Source organism: Littorina saxatilis, linkage group LG10 (genome assembly GCF_037325665.1).
Source record: "Littorina saxatilis isolate snail1 linkage group LG10, US_GU_Lsax_2.0, whole genome shotgun sequence".
Lineage (NCBI taxonomy): Eukaryota > Metazoa > Mollusca > Gastropoda > Littorinimorpha > Littorinidae > Littorina > Littorina saxatilis.
In genome coordinates, this window is record NC_090254.1 from 20242627 (window position 1) to 20262215 (window position 19589).

Genomic DNA, 19589 nt, shown 5'->3' on the forward strand with positions numbered 1-19589 from the left:
GAACTAAAAAAATTACAAAATTACCTTGACATAGTAATACGTTTCATTTGGGAATAAAGTTGCTCCGATCAGCTACACATCCGTTAACACTAGTTCAAAATGTTTAACAAAATAACAATCGAACAAGACATTTCAGAGAGAGAGAGAGAGAGAGAGAGAGAGAGAGAGAGAGAGAGAGAGAGAGAGAGAGAGAGAGAGAGAGAGAGAGAGAGAGAGAGAGAGGGTGGGAGGGTGGGAGGAGGAGGGAGATTCCAGGACGTAAAGCCAATGAAAGAGTAAACGAGAGAAAAATAACATACAATGCTATTATACACACGCCTTTGACGTTTCTTGTATTTTTCTTTCGGTTTCTGTACAAAGAAAAGGTGTTTAACCGTCGTCATGCACTAATTTTGTTATGCATTTGCTCAAGTAATATCATGACATGTCCTCTTGAATGTTGGTAAATAGCTCATGTGAGTTTGACTAACACCATACAGCATACACTACAATATCATCTTCAGTATCCTGTAGCATATATCACACGAATCGGCAATATTTTGAGTTAAAACTTACAAACGCCGAATGACGAGAGACGTGAATTTCCTGCAGCAAGAATGCAAGAGTGTACCCACTGTTTGCAACCAAATTCGACACAAGTTCAGTGTATTCAAGGTTAGAACTGCGGCAGAACAATTTGTTATGAAGATGTTTTTTAATTTCTTATGTACAGATCTGTGCGTGATGTTTATTTACAAAAAAGCTTCATGTTACCATTTGGTTACAGAGTAAGCTTACTTGAGATGACGTAGTAGGCGTTTGACTGACGAAATTTGACGTCACATAGACCACTTACTTTCAAGCACTCCGGGGATTTTCTGCCGATATGTGACCCTCCACCACGGAATGAGTCGCATGTCACCTTTGCATGATTTTATATATTTTTACATTTTCTTAAAGAGTTTTTATGCTCTATCCAGTGGTGAAAACCGTTTTAGAAAAGAGCGAAAACTGTTTGAGTTATAAGCCTGTGACTAAGGTGACCCTCACACTGTTAACACAGTCCCCGGACTTATATTAAGCCTAGCGCAGAACCGCGCGAGGTAACATGCGACTCATTTCGTGGTGGAGGGTCACATATATTTCTCTACCCCCAATAGACGATTTCCGGAAAGAAACCTGCCAAAGTGCAGTGGTCGCTCGATATGATGAATTTTTCTTTCGAAAACATGCACATTGGAGCTCATTGATCACCGTGTATTTATCGGCGTGTTTAATACTTGACAAACCTTTAAGGAATACAACTCTTCTACAGCGCATATAAATCCCCAACAGATTTATTTTCGAACATCGTAGGAAACAGTGAAACAGCGGTTTCACCCTGTCGTTATTACAGATTTCATCAGAGCTATGTTATAAGCGCACGATTCTTTCAGGTGCAATATCATGGCTACATTGAAATCACTGTTGGAGAGAAGGTTGCAAGACAATGCCTCAGACCCACAACAAGTTCTGAAAGCGACGAGGCTTCCGTGACGGTCAAATCAGAGGTTCTCTTAATCCAATCTTAAGACTTCAACTAAGTCATCAGCTCATGACGCAGATGACGTCAGGATGGCATCAGCACAGCGCAGTATTCTGAATACCTTCACGTCAGATTCACACAACAGGGTCAACAATGAAAAGACACTGGTATTGTTGTAACTTGACATGATTTTTATATTCCTCGCGACCATGTCTTGGGTTTCTTAATAACGACACGAGGAAGAAAACATCAGAGAAGTTTATTGTAGCATCAGATGTCTTTTGCGTAATGCTGACGTTGCTAAAGAGTCGAACACAAAATTGAGTCGACAAAGTCTCCGTGTGACGTCACAAAGTCGTGATATTGATGACGTCAGACTCGTGATGAGATCAGTAGGTCCTATTGGAAATGTCGAAGAGAACCACTTCCTGGTCGTCCTGCGATCGGTTGACGCTTTTCCTGATGCCGTACACAAAGTAGATGATTAGGCCTGCAACACAGACATACACGTACACAATGATGATCATCATCGTCATCGTCATCATCATCATCGTCATCATCATCATCATCATCATCATCATCATCATCATCATCATCATCATCATCATCATCATCATCTTCGTCATCATCATCTTCGTCATCATCATCTTCGTCATCATCATCTTCGTCATCATCATCATCATCATCATCATCATCATCATCATCATCATCATCATCATCATCATCATCATCATCATCATCATCATCATCATCATCGTCATCTTTATCTTTTTTCATAACTTGTCAAGCAGTCATCATTCTACTACGTGATATTAGCATTGTGTCAGAGATACGCAGTGAAGAATTTCAGATCAATTCCATTTTTAGTTCCATAACGTTTTGCTTTCGGGGGCGGGGTAAGGGTGTTAGGGGGGGGGGGGGGGCAGGAAGAGGACTAAAGGAATGGAGCGGGGTCTCAAGTAGGGGAGGAGATGAAGAACAGAAAAGAGCACGTCATAATTAGTTGATAACAAATTCCTTTTATTCAAGGCAATAAGTCTTCAGGAAATGCCACTGAATAATTAACAGCTGACGGAATGAGAGAGAACATGCCAACTGGCAATTCCTGAGTTCATTGATTTATTCTCCGAGAAAAGCAGCTGAGCTACATGTTTCTTGTCGTTTCGAATGGCATCCATTGTGTGAAAAATACATACGAACAACAGGAGCTCTGACCATAACTTAACAGATTGTAAATGGTGGTGATTATAAGCTATGAGATCGATAACATATTCTGACTTCTACTAAATTGTTTGGACACACGCCTTCTTCTCGCTCAACCTCCACACGAAAAAATCCTTTGTTTTTCTTCAGAATTCTCTCACGGGCACAATAATTATACTTAAAATGAATAACCTATATCGGTGTTTGTGTGTGTGTGTGTGTGTGTGTGTGTGTGTGTGTGTGTGTGTGCGTGCGTGTGTGAGTCTGTGTGTGTGTGTCTGTGTGTGTGTGTCTGTGTGTGTGTGTGTGTTTTGTGGGGTTGGAAACTGATGGAATAAACGCTGCAGGGGCTCTTCAGAATTTGTTCATATTTCTTGCAGGATGACGGGAGAAACTCCAAATAGATAGAACTTTAATGTTTTAAAATCGAAAATAAAAAACAAACAAACGAACAAGGGCAAAAACCCACCAACTGCAAGACTGGTTGGTAAATGGAACTTTTAATCAGCTAACTTTTCTTGTTTTTAGATTAATGACCGGGCTAGGGAAATTGAACCACTTTAATATTTCTGCCTCTTCGGCAGTATTCAACGTATTGATTGTCATCCACTACTTGCACCCAAACCACTTTAGACCGTATTTATTTTCATTGACATATATATATACACGAAAGAAAGTGATGTACACGGAAATGAATAAATGTTGACTGGTATATCACCTTGTCATTCATTCTGATAATGGAATGTTTGCGCTTCTTCTAGCTTCTATTCATTCGATTCAGGTGCCCGAGTATACATGCAGACACCAGAAAATACAAGGCTAATTAAGTTCACGAGAAATGAAAAAGTGTGTCTTGCGGTGGAGGAAGAAAATGTCAAGATTGACAAGCAATCGACGAAACGAGAAGAACATTGACATTGAGATCAGCGTATAAATGTCACAGCTGTAGGGTAATCGACTGTCAAACACTGTCAGAAATTGCTCCTAAGGCCAAAAAAATAGGTCTGTTTACGGTAACATAGGCCCAAAAAATAGGGTCGGTAGGTCGAGATTTTTTTTTTATTATTTTTTTTTTCAAAAAACCCTATTTTTACGTTATTTTTTTTTTTTCCCCCAAATGCCAAAAAAAAGTCTAGGGTCGCGCGAAAAAAATAGGGTCGGTCGGGTTACCGTAAACAGACTATTTTTTGTGTGTGACCTAATACCAGATTATTTTTATTTCGACAGCGGAATTGCGATCTTTGTGGTGCACGTTGCCTTTACGCACGTACAGCAATTTTCGATGTTTTTCAGTACGTCAGTTTTACTGAGAGTTAAGAACTCTCACATCTGCAGCAGAAAGATATATTTTGTAACGTTTTGAACAGAAGAATGTTTTTCATCAGCGCGTTCATCTTTCAGGTTCCATCACAAGGTTTTAGACAGAACTAAAATTTAAGTCTTTTGTGTACATTTGGCATTGTCATATATAAATAGGTCAGCGCTTCCACCTTTCAATATCATTCAATTTAAGGTTTTAAACAGAACTAGGGTTTTCTCCGTGTTTCTGACATTTCTCGTTAGCTCTTGCCCATTTCAGTGGCTTTTAACACATAACCTGGCAAGTCTCTTTTGCACATAAGACATTTTTGTATCAGCCTTGCACCTTTTGGTTGCTTCCAATACAAAGTTTCAGCCAGAACTTAGTCTTTTTACTACTACTACTACTACTACTACTACTACTACTACTACTACTACTACTACTACTACTAATGTTGCATAATATTTACAAAGCGCGTATATCCAGGGTTTTAAACCCTGCTCTTCGTACATGTAACCTTTCTGCGTCTACAGCGCTTCCATCTCGTGTATATTTTGTTCGATATGTTATGATACTGAATTTAGCTGCACTTTATATCAAGTGCTGTCCTGGTTACAACGATACACGGAGGAAAGAGTTTTGTCTTGGCTGAGGGCCCCAAAGGGGGGGGGGGGGGGGTATCATCACGATCACGGGAAGGGAAATTTCAGCTTTCACGATCACAGTTACCTTGATTTTTGTTTTCACGATCACGAACACCTTGACGAATAGAGGATCATAGAGTGATACAGCTGTGAAAAATGTACGTTGAAAATAAAATGCTTTGCAATAATGCCCATCACGATCACGAAAACAAATGACGATCACGATCACGAGACTTGATTTTTTTGTCATCACGGATCACGGGCAAAGTCCCACCACGATCACAGAAATGGAAATTTCGGCAATCACGGTCACAGAAAGGTCAAAAATCGCCAATCACGATCACGATTTTAAACCCTTTGGGGCCTTCTTTCCTGTCAGCTCACGCATTCTTTATGGGGCGACACGACGACGGAGACTAACTATATGAGAGAAGAAACGACCGACTTTAGACTTAAGCTGCACAACTGTTTGACGCTGTCGCTCTCTTGAGGAACCTCCGGTTCCAAAACGTAAAGTTTTCTTTTGCTTTTTAACATTTCATTTTTTGACTTTGCATCCTCCTCCTCCTCCTCCTCCTCCTCTTCCTCCTCCTCATCATCATCGGTTACCACTGCCCACACCACAACCACCACCGTTTTCGTACTCAACATCGTCATCAAAATCGTCACCGTTATTGTCCGCTTAATTTGTAGCGTCAGAAGCAGCAGAATCAGCAGCAGCAGCAGCGTTCAATTCATGGTAATAGGAATAGTAACCAAGCTTCTTCTTCCAGATAAGCATAAACAAATTAAGTGAAAACGAATTTTGGAAAATGGTACGAGCTTTTCGGCATGCCAAATCTCACCGTCGTCCAAAAATGGCATTACAATCCCTTACTCTTTTGTACCTCTTTTAGCACTCTCTAATACTTAGCATTATTCCCCCCGGACAAGACTTTAATATTTGTAAACGTTTGTTAACAAGATTTGAAGTAACAAGTATGAAAAGATTCATGAGCATTTTAAAACTTCTTTACTTTACTGTGATAGACCTAAATGTAAACCGAGAAAGGAATCAAAACTGAATAGCGAAATAGGTTGAAGAATCATGAAAAACTAACCAACCAACCAACCAATCAACCAACCAACCAACCCCTTTTAACACTCCGCTCCTCCTTTACCCCATTTAGGCCTACTTTAATAGGGCAAAACGAACACTACAGCAACAGAAGAGAAAAAAAAAATCAGTCTGGACAAACAGACAAACAGACAGACAGAGTTAAACCTGCGATATATATGGCAGTGTAAAAAAGTAGCCCCGCACCTAGCCCGGTCCAGACCGCAAAGCGGAGCCAGGCGACGGCAGGCAGGGCGGCCAGCAGCATGGTACACAGCACCACAGACAGCAGCGGCAGCAGCGGCACGTACGGGGCCTTGAAGTACAGTCTGACGTCATTCTGAGGCTGACGCGCAATCCCAAGACCGGCAGCGACCAGCAGCGCCACGCTGACGCAAGCCAACGTCACCGCCCACCAAGCGGACTCCGCTTCTGCCGGCCAGGCCACGCTGGTCGCGGCCAAACACGTGTTGGCTAGCAGAAACACCAAGAGCAAGTATCGCGTGGTTTGCCAAGACGCGAGATCAGGGACGAGCTTCGTGCACGAGGACAGCTGCACGAGGGAAGAAAAATTGGAACCGGAGCGAGCCACTCGTCTACAAGCCGCGGAAGGATCTTCTCCCGTGGCGGGAAAGAGTGCCGAAGTTTCCATAAACTCCGTCTGATTGCTAGTCCTGGATCTAGGAGAGGGGGGTTTGCTTTGCAAGCCTGTAGAACTGTTGTGGTTCTGATAGTGCAGGTGTAAGTCTCCGTTCGCCATCAGGAGAAGCTTGGGCGACTCCGCACGAAGAGGCGGGAGTCCGTCATCCGTGGAGAGGTCAAGGTCAGAGTACTCCTTGCACAGCCCTACAGGCTCAGGCTGGTAACGCACGTGAAGCACAATGACCGCCGAGGTCAGGAACTGCACCACTGTAGCGATAGCCGACATCTCTATCAAACAGCTGAAGTCTAAGGTCAAGGCTACAACGGAGGCCACCATCCCCGTGAGAAGTCCCCCGAGCACCGGAGTAGAGGCGAGAGAAGTCTTCCCCAGGCAAGCGGGGAGGAGACCGTCCCCTGCCATGCAGTGAAGAATCCTTGGCGGGTGGTACAGCCTTCCCATAGCTGTAGCCAGCAACCCGAACAGGGCCCCAGCGCCTATCACGTGGTTGGCCGCGTAGACGCCTTTGCTCTCGAAGGCTCGGGCGATGGGGGCCCGCTCCGTGAGGTCCTGCCAGGGGCAAGACAGGGTCAAGGCCGAGGTGGCGAGGAGAAGCACGACGAAGAGGAGGGAGGAGGTGACGGGGATGGCGGAGGGGAGGTGGCGGGAGGGTTCCCTGGTTTCCTGGCTGGCGGCGGCCACGTGATCCAGCCCGGCGAAGACTGACATCAGCAGGGCCGCTCCTGACAGCGTCTGCACAGAAAGTGGTAACGATATTATCAAGGGTAGAATGATCAAACTGAATAAAGACAAATTCAAATAGTTTGAATAGTTTAGGCTTCTTTGTGATTGAGACGAGTATTTTGCTACGCGTACGATGGCCTGTCAATGATGACGTAGGTTTGACCTAACTCTTACGAAAGTCCAGAAACCTGTTACACTTTAGGTTAGGGTAAGGTTTAGGGTTTACCCTTAACCTAACTCTAACCATCACCCTAACCCTAACCCAACCCGTATTGCTTGCTGACTTAGTCTTTCACTCACTCGTGCGCAATCAGTCTCTCGTTACAAGAACATGCAAATAAAAAAAAGTCATGCCATCTTATTTGCATGTGAACAACTAATTTGCCATACAAAATGATAAAGTACGTAATGGTCAAGGCAATCTCAGGCTTGATTTTTTTCTGAGGTAAAGGGTTAGCTGTCCTTGTGAATCACACGGACATACATACCCATTCGTACAGTATTTCATCTGATCATGATTTTAGTATCTAATGCCGATTTCACCGTCGTTTGCTTCCCTTGTCGGTAGGGATTAATACGTATCTCCACGTTCGTCTTTAGTCACTGCTCCAATAGTCCATAGCTAGACACATTTTCACGATGCAGAGACAGCGATAAGTAGATAAGAAGTCACACATTGTCGAAAAGTATCAATATTTCAAATGTCTTTAGATCAGCTACCTTTTATCTTAATTACATTAATGGTGTTTGTTTTAATGAAGAAATGGGTGCACACAATCAAAGGATAGAATTGGGATGACTTCGTCACAACACAAGTCCAGAAATGAAGGGTGCTGTCCAGACGTTCATCTTCTGTGGTACCCCGACGATCGTACTGAATACGAGATTCATAAGTCGTAAATCGTAAATTAATCTTCCAAAAAAAAGTCCCACCACTATAATAATGCACCTTTTCCTAAAATGCTCGTACCAACTTCACTGAGTCTTTAAGTCTGAAAATACCTTTTTTTTTTAAATATCACCTGAATCTAAAGACAAAGAAGTACATTCCTTTGGACACTAACTTATTGACTTCATGGACTAACAAGTATAGTTTTCTTGGAATGCTGGCATAAACAGTGTTTTATTTGACGATCAATCCCACAGAATAATTGGACAAATAAGGACGCTTCTTGCAACACCAACCGAAATAAATCCATTCGTAAAAAACGCATTTCCTCGATCCAAAAGCAAAAGAGTATATTTTTAAGGAATGCTGCTCTAGCCAAATCCACAAGTGATTATTATTACAATATGTGCCAAAAGGAATAAAAAAAAACACCCCACGGATATAGAATATTATCTTGGAAAACTAGCCCACTGAACCTACGATGGGAAAAGGAACATTTCTTGAATACAAATCCACTGGACTGCACAAAATTCACAAAGATCAAACCTCGAAAGAATACAAACTCATTTCCTTCTGAAAAGAACTCCAATGGATTATCAGTAAAGCGCATTTTAACAAGAAATCAAGGACAACACAAAAACATCCACTGCATGAGCGCATCGACCTTAGTTCTGAAGTCTTCAAGGCGCGTTCAAATCGTATTACTTGGTCTAAAGAACAAAGTGACTGTGGGTGAGATGAACAAAGTTAAAAAAACAAAAATCCTGTACTCACAAACACAAGGACAGCACACTATATAGTTATACAATACTAATTCGAATTTTCGCTTATGGAAGCTTCCTCAGCACTCAAAAAACAACAAAAAAACAAAAAAACAAAAAAAACAAAGAGAAACAAAAACCAAAAGCAACACGCAACGAAAAAGGTATGAACAGAAGATGGAGGGGAAACACAAAAGGGAAGTAACTCTAGGAACAGACAGAAATTACAGGGAAGAGAATGGGTTAGAGAATATCAAGGGCAACACCCACACTGACTGTATTACACAACCGTACAACTTAGTGTAAGAAGAATGGACTTTTGGAGAATACTAACCCCGCTAAATCCATGGGCGAAGAAGCCAGGAGGCTGAGTCCAATTGTGAGCCTGTACGTGGAAGTATCCCACGCAGACGAAGGCCATCAGGACGAAGCCGGACAGGATCGTGAAAGCGAAGGTCAACACACTGAACACCTGAAACATAAAGATTCAAACAATCGAGAAAAGTACGTTTATATTGAACGTTTAAATACTAAACACAAAACGAAACATTCACCAGAACTTCGATCTATCGTGAAAGCGAAGGTCAACACACTGAACACCTGGAACATAAAGATTCAAACAATCGAGAAAAGTACGTTTATATTGAACGTTTACATACTAAACACAAAACGAAACATTCACCAGAACTTCGATCTATCGTGAAAGCGAAGGTCAACACACTGAACACCTGAAACATATTAAAGATTCAAACAATCGAGAAAAGTACGTTTATATTGAACGTTTACATACTAAACACAAAACGAAACTTTCACCAGAACTTCGATCTATCGTGAAAGCGAAGGTCAACACACTGAACACCTGAAACATATTAAAGATTCAAACAATCGAGAAAAGTACGTTTATATTGAACGTTTAAATATTAATCACAAAACGAAATATTCCATGGAACTTCGATCTATCGTGAACGAACAAGACACACAACAGACACATGAAAATGACGGGTGAAACGAATAAAAATCAATCAAGATAAGTACGTTTATTGAACGTTTAAATATTAAACACAAACCGAAAAATTCCGTGGAACTTTGATCTATCGTGGACGAACAAGACACACAACAGACACATACACATAATGGGTGATCACTTATCTGTGGATGTTTTTTTGTTTTTACATTTAGTCAAGTTTTGACTAAATGTTTTAACATAGAGAGGGAATCGAGACGAGGGTCGTGGTGTATGTGTGTGTGTGTGTGTGTGTGTGTGTGTGTGTGTGTGTGTGTGTGTGTGTGTGTGTGTGTGTGTGTGTGTGTGTGTGTGTGTGTGTGTGTGTGTGTGATCTTTATGAAATTTTTCATGAGAGTTCCTGGGTATGATATCCCCAGACTTATTTTTTCATTTTTTTGATAAATGTCTTTGATGACGTCATATCCGGCATTTTGTAAAAGTTGAGGCGGCACTGTCACACCCTCATTTTTTTTTTAATGAAAATTGATTGACATTCTGGCCAAGCAATCTTCGACGAAGGCCGGACTTTGGTATTGCATTTCAGCTTGGAGGCTTAAAAAAATAATTGATGACTTTGGTCATTACAAATCTGAAAATTGTAATTAAAATTAATTTTTTATAAAACGATCCAAAATTACGTTTATCTTATTCTTCATCATTTTTTGATTCCAAAAACATATAAATATGTTATATTCGGATTAAAAACAAGCTCTCAAGATTAAAAATATAAAAATTATGATTAAAATTAAATTTCCGAAATCGATTTAAAAATAATGTCATCTTATTCCTTGTCCGTTTCTGATTCCAAAAACATATAGATATGATATGTTTGGATTAAAAACACGTTCAGAAAGTTAAAAAGAATAGAAATATAGAAAAGCGTGCTATCCTCCTCAGCGCTACCGCTACCGCGCTTTTCTGGATTGTCAATTTCACTGCCTTTGCCACGAAACTGCTGTGCGTTCAGTTTCAATCTGTGAGTTCGACTGAGCTTGACTAAATGTTGTATTTTCGCCTTACGCGACTTGTTTTTGTTTGTTTGTGTTTCTGTGGATGTTTTTATATTTAGTCAAGTTTTGACTAAATATTTTAACGTAGAGGGGGGAATCGAGACGAGGGTCGTGGTGTATGTGTGTGTGTGTGTGTGTGTGTGTGTGTGTGTGTGTGTGTCTGTGTGTGTGTGTAGAGCGATTCAGACCAAACTACTGGACCGATCTTTATGAAATTTGACATGAGAGTTCCTGGGTATGAAATCCCCGAACGTTTTTTTCATTTTTTTGATAAATGTCTTTGATGACGTCATATCCGGCTTTTCGTGAAAGTTGAGGCGGCACTGTCACGCCCTCATATTTCAACCAAATTGGTTCAAATTTTGGTCAAGTAATCTTCGACGAAGCCCGGGGTTCGGTATTGCATTTCAGCTTGGTGGCTTAAAAATTAATTAATGACTTTGGTCATTAAAAATCTGAAAATTGTAAAAAAAAATAAAAATGTATAAAACGATCCAAATTTACGTTTATCTTATTCTCCATCATTTGCTGATTCCAAAAACATATAAATATGTTATATTCGGATTAAAAACAAGCTCTGAAAATTAAATATATAAAAATTATTATCAAAATTAAATTGTCCAAATCAATTTAAAAACACTTTCATCTTATTCCTTGTCGGTTCCTGATTCCAAAAACATATAGATATGATATGTTTGGATTAAAAACACGCTCAGAAAGTTAAAACAAAGAGAGGTACAGAAAAGCGTGCTATCCTTCTTAGCGCAACTACTACCCCGCTCTTCTTGTCAATTTCACTGCCTTTGCCATGAGCGGTGGCCTGACGATGCTACGAGTAAAATGGCATTGCGTTCAGTTTCATTCTGTGAGTTCGACAGCTACTTGACTAAATATTGTATTTTCGCCTTACGCGACTTGTTTTTTCTTCTCTTCACTACAGTTACTCTAACGTTACAGCTATTTCATTCACCTTTGCTATGTCTAGTAGTTTGTGCGTTTGTTTGCGTGTATGTGCGTGTGTGTGTGTGAGTGCGTGTGTGTGTGTGTGTGTGTGTGTGTGTGTGTTGTTGTTGTTGTTGTTCCCATATTTCTGTTAAATAATACCATTTTCAGCGGGACAATACATAACAAGTTAATTAATCCAACGCTCGATGAACAAAAGGCGAGAATTTACAAATTACCAATTACAGTACTAGTTTTCAGCACAGCATCATACGGCGCATATATAAATAACTTTACATTAACATCACTATACTACTATTTATCTATATTCTTATACACAGTTCAATTTTACTAGAGATTTCGAAGTCGAGCTTGGTTCTGAAATAAGACCTTCATGTTAGTTTTTGGATTTCCGTACTGAAACTGGCTTATGCACATTTTCGATATCAATATAAGGTGATTAATTATGAAGGTTTTCTCTCTGGGGATATCACGTGTGAAATACCCAAAAAGAGCCTCTTCGCAGCTTAACTTTATATTTTTGCCTGTACATTTAAATATGTACAATTGACATTCCTGCCATATGTGTTGCACTGCTCTACACTGCCAGAAAAAGTGCTCGATGAAGTCGGTTTCGTTACAATACTGACAGAGATTTGTTTGACGAATTCCCATCTTATGTAGCAAAATGTTGGTGGGATATATATTGTGTAAAATTTTCCAATGCAATAGACGAAGACGGGTTTCTGTCGAGCATTCGTTAGCTAATTTCCAGTGTTTATCTTCTAATGTAATATTTAATTTGTTCGACCAAAATCCAGCTGAGCTTGGCTCCTTTATCTCATAATTTAACATCTTTAGGCGAATTTGGCGTGGAGATAATTGTATAAATGGCATATGATCAGACCGGGCCTGACCCGTATCACGCAATAATAGAGCTTTAATGGCAGTCTGTATTGCATTATATTCAAATAGGCGAGACTGTTTATATCCAGTTCGTTCACATATAATTTCCTCAAAAGAGCACATGTCGTTATCGTAAAAGACATCTTTAACAACGCATATTTTAGCCTTTATCCAGTCATTCATGTATAGCGTTTGCTTCCTGTACCTTATATTTGTATTATTCCATAAGGTTTGGTTGGGTACACTTATCTGCTGTTCATTACTGCTTATTTCTTTGATCTTGTGTTTATTGTTTAGCCAGGTGATAAAAGCTTGTTTCCAGAAATATTGCTTTATGGAACCTAGTCCTTTAAAATGTTCTGCACTCACATTTGAGCGCAAACAGCACAGGCGTTCGCCCAGATTTAAAAAGGATGCTAATGGAATCTGTTGCCACTTTGCGTTACTTCCGTCCAGCAGCCTCATAATCCATAAAATTAGAACTGATGTTTGTACATCTTTGACATTAATCATTTTCAGACCTCCATGATTTGTCTCTTGGCACATTACTTTTCTATTAACTTTTTTCATAAGCTCTTTTGTTTGAATATTTTTTTTCCAGATAAATCGGAATAGAGATGAATTTAGCTTATTTTCTGTGGATGTTGATTTTTTTTTTCTAAGATAGCAGAATGACCAACAGTACAGACAGACATCAGACACACGGACAAATGAAACAGATTGCTTTATTTTGTTCTTGCGTGTTTCTACCTAATTATTAGAATATTCAAATTTAATCTTGATCAGTAGCAGTCTAATTTGGTACGTTGGTTTTACCGGAAACCCATAAATGTAACTTAAACAAGTCGCGTAAGGCGAAAATACAACATTTAGTCAAGCTCAGTCGAACTCACAGAATGAAACTGAACGCATTGCATTTTTTCCGCAAGACCGTACACTCGTAGCATCGTCTGTCCACAGCTCGTGGCAAAGGCAGTAAAATTAACAATCCAGAAAAGCGCTGTATAATAATTTCGGTTGCGCTGAGGAGGATAGCACGCTTTTCTATATTTCTATTCTTTTTAACTTTCTGAACGTGTTTTTAATCCAAACATATAATATCTATATGTTTTTGGAATCAGGAACGGACAAGGAATAAGATGAAATTATTTTTAAATCGATTGCGGAAATTTAATTTTAATCATAATTTTTATATTTTTAATCTATGGTTCTTTCATCATCTGACTTAACTTTTTATCGAAATCTAACCATAAGTTTATTGAAAAAAAAGCAAAAATGTAGACGACCACCTTTAATGAGTTAGAAACACGTAAAAATAAAATTAATCTATCTGTATAATTGACTGTATTTTCCAACCTTCTCTCTTTCTCCCCCCCCCACCCCCTCTCTCTCTGTATGTCTGTCTGTCTGTATTTAGCCACCTTTTCTCTCTCCCTCCCCCTCTCTCTCTGTCTCTCTCTCTCTCTTGCTCTCCCTGTTTCTGGGTGGGTTTGTGTGTGTCTATCTCTCTTTTTCTCTCTGTCTCTTTGTACCCCCTCTCTGTTTGCTGAACCCTGCCTGTGCGCTCATCATCCGAATGTCCGTTCATCTATCTGTCCGTCTCTCGCTCTCTCTCTCTCTCTCTCTCTCTCTCTCTCTCTCTCTCTCTCTCTCTCTCTCGTTATGTCTTAGTTTTAGCAAGGAAAGATTGTAAGACTAGGCTTAAACCTCAATCCTTAAGTAATAAAGTTGGTTTGTTCGTTCGTTCTGAGACCCCCATTCTACATCACCCTGTACTTGCTCTCTCCTCCTCCTTCTCTCATTTACTTCATTTGTCCTTCCTTCCTCCCCCTGCCCCCCTCCCAATGCCAGCCCCCTAATCGATCATTTTTCTCTCTCCACCGAATGCCACCCAAGAGCATCCTTTCAGTGGTGCCACTTCATTAGTCATTCCTCTGTAGTGCAATTCCGATGGAGCACAAAGATTCTGTCAGAGGAATTGAGTACAGCCATCAAAGCGTCCAATGCAGGGTCCTTGAGACCCCACGACATGTGCTAGGGGTGGAACTCTCACACAATTCACAAAGATCGAATCCTTGAAAGGCGTAAAAGGATAGGAGGAAGGAGGAGGAAGGGGAGGAGGAGGAGGAGGAGGAGGAGGAGGAGGAGGAGGAGGAAGACAAGGAGGAGGAAGAATAAAGACGGAACGAGCAGAAGATGAAGAAGGAAGAAAGGGGTACCTTTGTGGGGAGAGGATGTGTGAGCTGGGGGAAAAAACGCGCAAACATGTAAATAGATAAATAGATAGATATATAGATAGATAAATCGATAGATAGATAGATAGATAGATACATCGATAGATAGATAGACATATAGTTAGATAGATAGATAGATAGATAGATAGGTAGTCAAATGTAAGGTCTCCTCATAACCATTCCATTTGCAAGGGGTTGGTGGATGGCTGGCTGGACGGAAAGACGAACAGAAGGACAGACAGACAGACAGACAAACAGACAGATATCTATACATATATATATATATAGATATATAGATAGATAGATAGACAGATAGATAGATAGATAGATAGATAGATATATAGATATATAGATATATAGATACAATACAAGTGTCATGGAGATAGCCTGGTGACTCAACCACTCTGGGCACGACAATCTACAATCTCCCAATAACTTACAGTAATCATACAATTCCAATATGTGACTTTAAACACATCGACTGACAAGAGAATGTAAATCCCAAGTATTAACACCTGTCAGAAATTCGCCACCTCAGCAAAAACCACAGGTTGTAAAAAGCGAGAACCTTCCCCATTCCTACAGTATCAATAACACGGCAGAATTAACCCCCCCCCCCATCATTCAAGCTTGAAAGCCTAGGTAGCCAAACAACCTGACGACACTGAAGATTGGAGACAGTAGATACCAAAAATCTATAGTCGGAGGCTTGAGGCTTGAAGCCGTCTGCCATGAATCCCAGACAACTCGTTCCATGTGCTGAAGGGGACATAACTCTCGGAAGACTGTGTCCCTTGATACCCCAGGGGTTGCATGTACCGATAGCGCAGTGGATAAAGGTGTTCGGAATTTGACCCGTTAGGCTTGAGTATTTAGTCCTGAGGGACTAGGTGGCACAAAACCAGACTTCCTTCTTTTTTGGCAGTGAGTAATGCGCTGGCTTTTGCCTGTTGAATACTCATGAGACTTGCTTTTTACATAGAACTAACGAACGATTAAGTCAAAAGGTTAGTGTACATGGACTAGACCCTACGGTAATCCGTCGTTTAGATTTTCTATTTTTTTCTTGAAAACTCATGATACTTGCTTTTCATATAACTATCCAACCAGTAAGTACGAATCAGTAAGTAAAAGTATAGTGTGCATAGACTTGAATCTACGGTAATCCGTCGTTTACTTTTTCTAGCGTTTGCTTGTTGAATACTCATAAGATTTGCTTTTCATACAACTAACGAACCAGTAAGTAAGAACCAGTAAGTAAAAGTATAGTGTACATGGACTTGAATCTACAGTAATCCGTCGTTGAGAATTTCAAGCTTTTGCTTCTATTCAAGTGCAGAGTAAAGAGTCTTATAGTTTTCGACTGAGTAATGTGCTGTTTTTCAACCTGTTTGATACTCGTTAGATTTCCGTATATTACTAAGGAATCAGGAAGTAGGAGCATAGTACACATGGATTTGATTCTACGGTTCAGATTTGTAAGGTCCTGGCTTCTGTTTCGGTGCTGAGTACATTGGCCGGCCGAGTTAAAGGCACAGTCTGTTCACTATATTTTAGATCTGAACAGGCTTTTCCATGCAATAAGACCGTTCCTCAACTTTAAAGCATATTTTATTTTATTTATTTACGAGGATTTATATCGCGCACGTATCTCACCACACAAGGCGACTCAAGGCGCATGTTACATATTAATGCCGTGTGAGATGGATTTGTTTACACAATATATCCCGCATTCACATCGGCCAGTAGATCGACTGCCTTTAGGCGCTGGATCCACCTTTCACGGCCTATTATTCCAGGTCACACGGGTATTTTGGTGGACATTTTTTATCTACGCCTATACAATTTTGCCAGGAAAGACCCTTTTGTCAATCGTGGGGTCTTTAACGTGCATACCCCAATGTAGTGTACACGAAGGGACCTCGGTTTATCGTCTCATCTGAAAGACTATAACGCATACCAAAAATCAAATTCCTAGCTGTTTTCTGTGCACAGGTAGACATTTTTGACGATTGAAGATTGACACCATTGGCTCCAAGAAATCTATTCGTGAAAAAATCCCACTCTTAACAAAAAGCACCCAAGGTGTTGACTTTAGGTACGTGTCTACGTGGAGGGATGGACTTCTCCCATGTAAGCGTGGCCATGTCTGATATGGTGAACAGATTATTGTGCCATGTACGTCTTTTGTGTGTGTGTGTGTGTGTGTGTGTGTGTGTGTGTGTGTGTGTGTGTGTGTGTGTGTGTGCGTGTATGTGTGTGTGTGTGTGTTTGTGTGTGTGTGTGCGTGTGAAGAAAACAAGAGAGAGAGAGAGAGAGAGAGAGAGAGAGAGAGAGAGAGACAGAGAGAGACAGAGAGAGAGAGAGAGAGAGAGAGAGAGAGAGAGAGAGAGAGAGAGAGAGAGAGAGAGAGAGAGAGAGAGAGAGAGTAAGTCAGCCAGACAGATTCACACTTTCTGTCAGTCTATTTTTGTGTCATATAATGATGTATAACTATAGTCTTGCATTCCCAAATTTCCCCCCTTAATTGGCTGCTACTCGTAATATGCGCCAACCCTAAACCCTATCTCGTCCTTTTATCCCTTGGGTCAATAAACAAGGAAAAAAGGCTATTCTTGTTCAGATACCGAAACCTGGTTCTAATTTCATCTACACCAAAAATCAAGTTCTAATCAATTTCTTCTCGCGTTGTCTTTCTGTTCTGCTTTTAATCCATAAACAGATGACAGCCAACGTTTCAACATTCAGAATAAAAACCCAAGAAGTTTAGGTTAATAGAACGTTTAACTATTGACGAAACAAAAACGTTTCATTTACAGTTCGCAGTAATTATAAGCATTTATTTATTTATATGGGAGATTTATATAGCGCTTGACGTTCTCTAAGCGCTTTGCATATTAATTTCATTGTTTTGTCAATAATTAAACGTTCCATAAACCTACAATTTTTGATTCTGCTCTGCTTTTAGCTGGCGAAAATGTATGGCAATAATGCAATTGGGACGTCAAAGACATAACAACAACAATATCCTTGTGAGAAGAGGTGGGTGATGTTATTCATACACAGCTACTAATTAAAACACCACCACAAATTAATAATGTTCTAATTAATTCCCCCGGGTGTCGTCGTTCCATTCTGCTTCCGTTATATATTAAGGTTGTCCACGAAAGTATATCAATATATACGTGCGTGTCTATTTTCATCCACTATCTATTGCTCTTGTGAGGTGCATTGAACTTTAGTATCCGTTCATCAAACTACAAATACACAAAATCTTATTTACGTAGTCTTTCGTTTTGCGTCACTAAAACAAAAAAACAAAAAAAGGGGGGGGGGGGGGTTACTATTTGCATACTTTTTCCCCTCTTGTCATCACCTTCGTTGTCATAGTCAAACAAGTCGCGTAAGGCGAAAATACAATATTTAGTCAAGTAGCTGTCGAACTCACAGAATAAAACTGAACGCAATGCCATTTTACTCGTAGCATCGTCAGGCCACCGCTCATGGCAAAGGCAGTGAAATTGACAAGAAGAGCGGGGTAGTAGTTGCGCTAAGAAGGATATCACGCTTTTCTGTACCTCTCTTTGTTTTAACTTTCTGAGCGTGTTTTTAATCCAAACATATCATATCTATATGTTTTTGGAATCAGGAACCGACAAGGAATAAGATGAAAGTGTTTTTAAATTGATTTGGACAATTTAATTTTGATAATAATTTTTATATATTTAATTTTCAGAGCTTGTTTTTAATCCGAATATAACATATTTATATGTTTTTGGAATCAGCAAATGATGGAGAATAAGATAAACGTAAATTTGGAGCGTTTTATAAATTTTTATTTTTTTTTACAATTTTCCGATTTTTAATGACCAAAGTCATTAATTAATTTTTAAGCCACCAAGCTGAAATGCAATACCGAACCCCGGGCTTCGTCGAAGATTACTTGACCGAAATTTGAACCAATTTGGTTGAAAAATGAGGGCGTGACAGTGCCGCCTCAACTTTCACGAAAAGCCGGATATGACGTCATCAAAGACATTTATCAAAAAAATGAAAAAAACGTATGGGGATTTCATACCCAGGAACTCTCATGTCAAATTTCATAAAGATCGGTCCAGTAGTTTAGTCTGAATCGCTCTACACACACACACAGACACACACACACACACACACACACACACACACACATACACCACGACCCTCGTCTCGATTCCCCCCTCTACGTTAAAATATTTAGTCAAAACTTGACTAAATATAAAAAAGAAGAAGTGACAGTCAAAAATAAAATTAAATTGCAAAAATTAGATTGTAACACAATAGTACAGTTATGTCAGGACAAGACGCACGTTTAACTTTTTGGCGAAAGAAAGAAAGAAAGAAAGAAAGATTGAAAAAAGAACAAGAATAAAGAAAGAATGAACAAGTCGCGTAAGGCGAAAATACAATATTTAGTCAAGTAGCTGTCGAACTCACAGAATGAAACTGAACGCAATGCCATTTTTCAGCAAGACCGTATACTCGTAGCATCGTCAGTCCACCGCTCATGGCAAAGGCAGTGAAATTGACAAGAAGAGCGGGGTAGTAGTTGCGCTTAGAAGGATAGCACGCTTTTCTGTACCTCTCTTTGTTTTAACTTTCTGAGCGTGTTTTTAATCCAAGCATATCATATATATATGTTTTTGGAATCAGGAACCGACAAGGAATAAGATG

The 19589-nt window shown here is 40.0% G+C and overlaps 1 protein-coding gene across 1 annotated transcript in view; it reads right to left on the bottom strand.

Moving 5' to 3' along the window:
* Positions 1-234: 234 nt before the first annotated feature.
* The window catches only part of LOC138978377 (cationic amino acid transporter 2-like), a 138574-nt gene continuing 119219 nt past the window's right edge, over positions 235-19589 (bottom strand). The window contains exons 6-8 of the mRNA XM_070351104.1: positions 9116-9253; positions 5955-7140; positions 235-1994 (exon numbers count right to left, since the gene is read on the bottom strand). Of these exons, the coding sequence (XP_070207205.1) occupies positions 1894-1994; positions 5955-7140; positions 9116-9253 (1425 nt within the window). The 3' untranslated portion in view covers positions 235-1893. The remainder of the gene's footprint in view (positions 1995-5954; positions 7141-9115; positions 9254-19589) is intronic.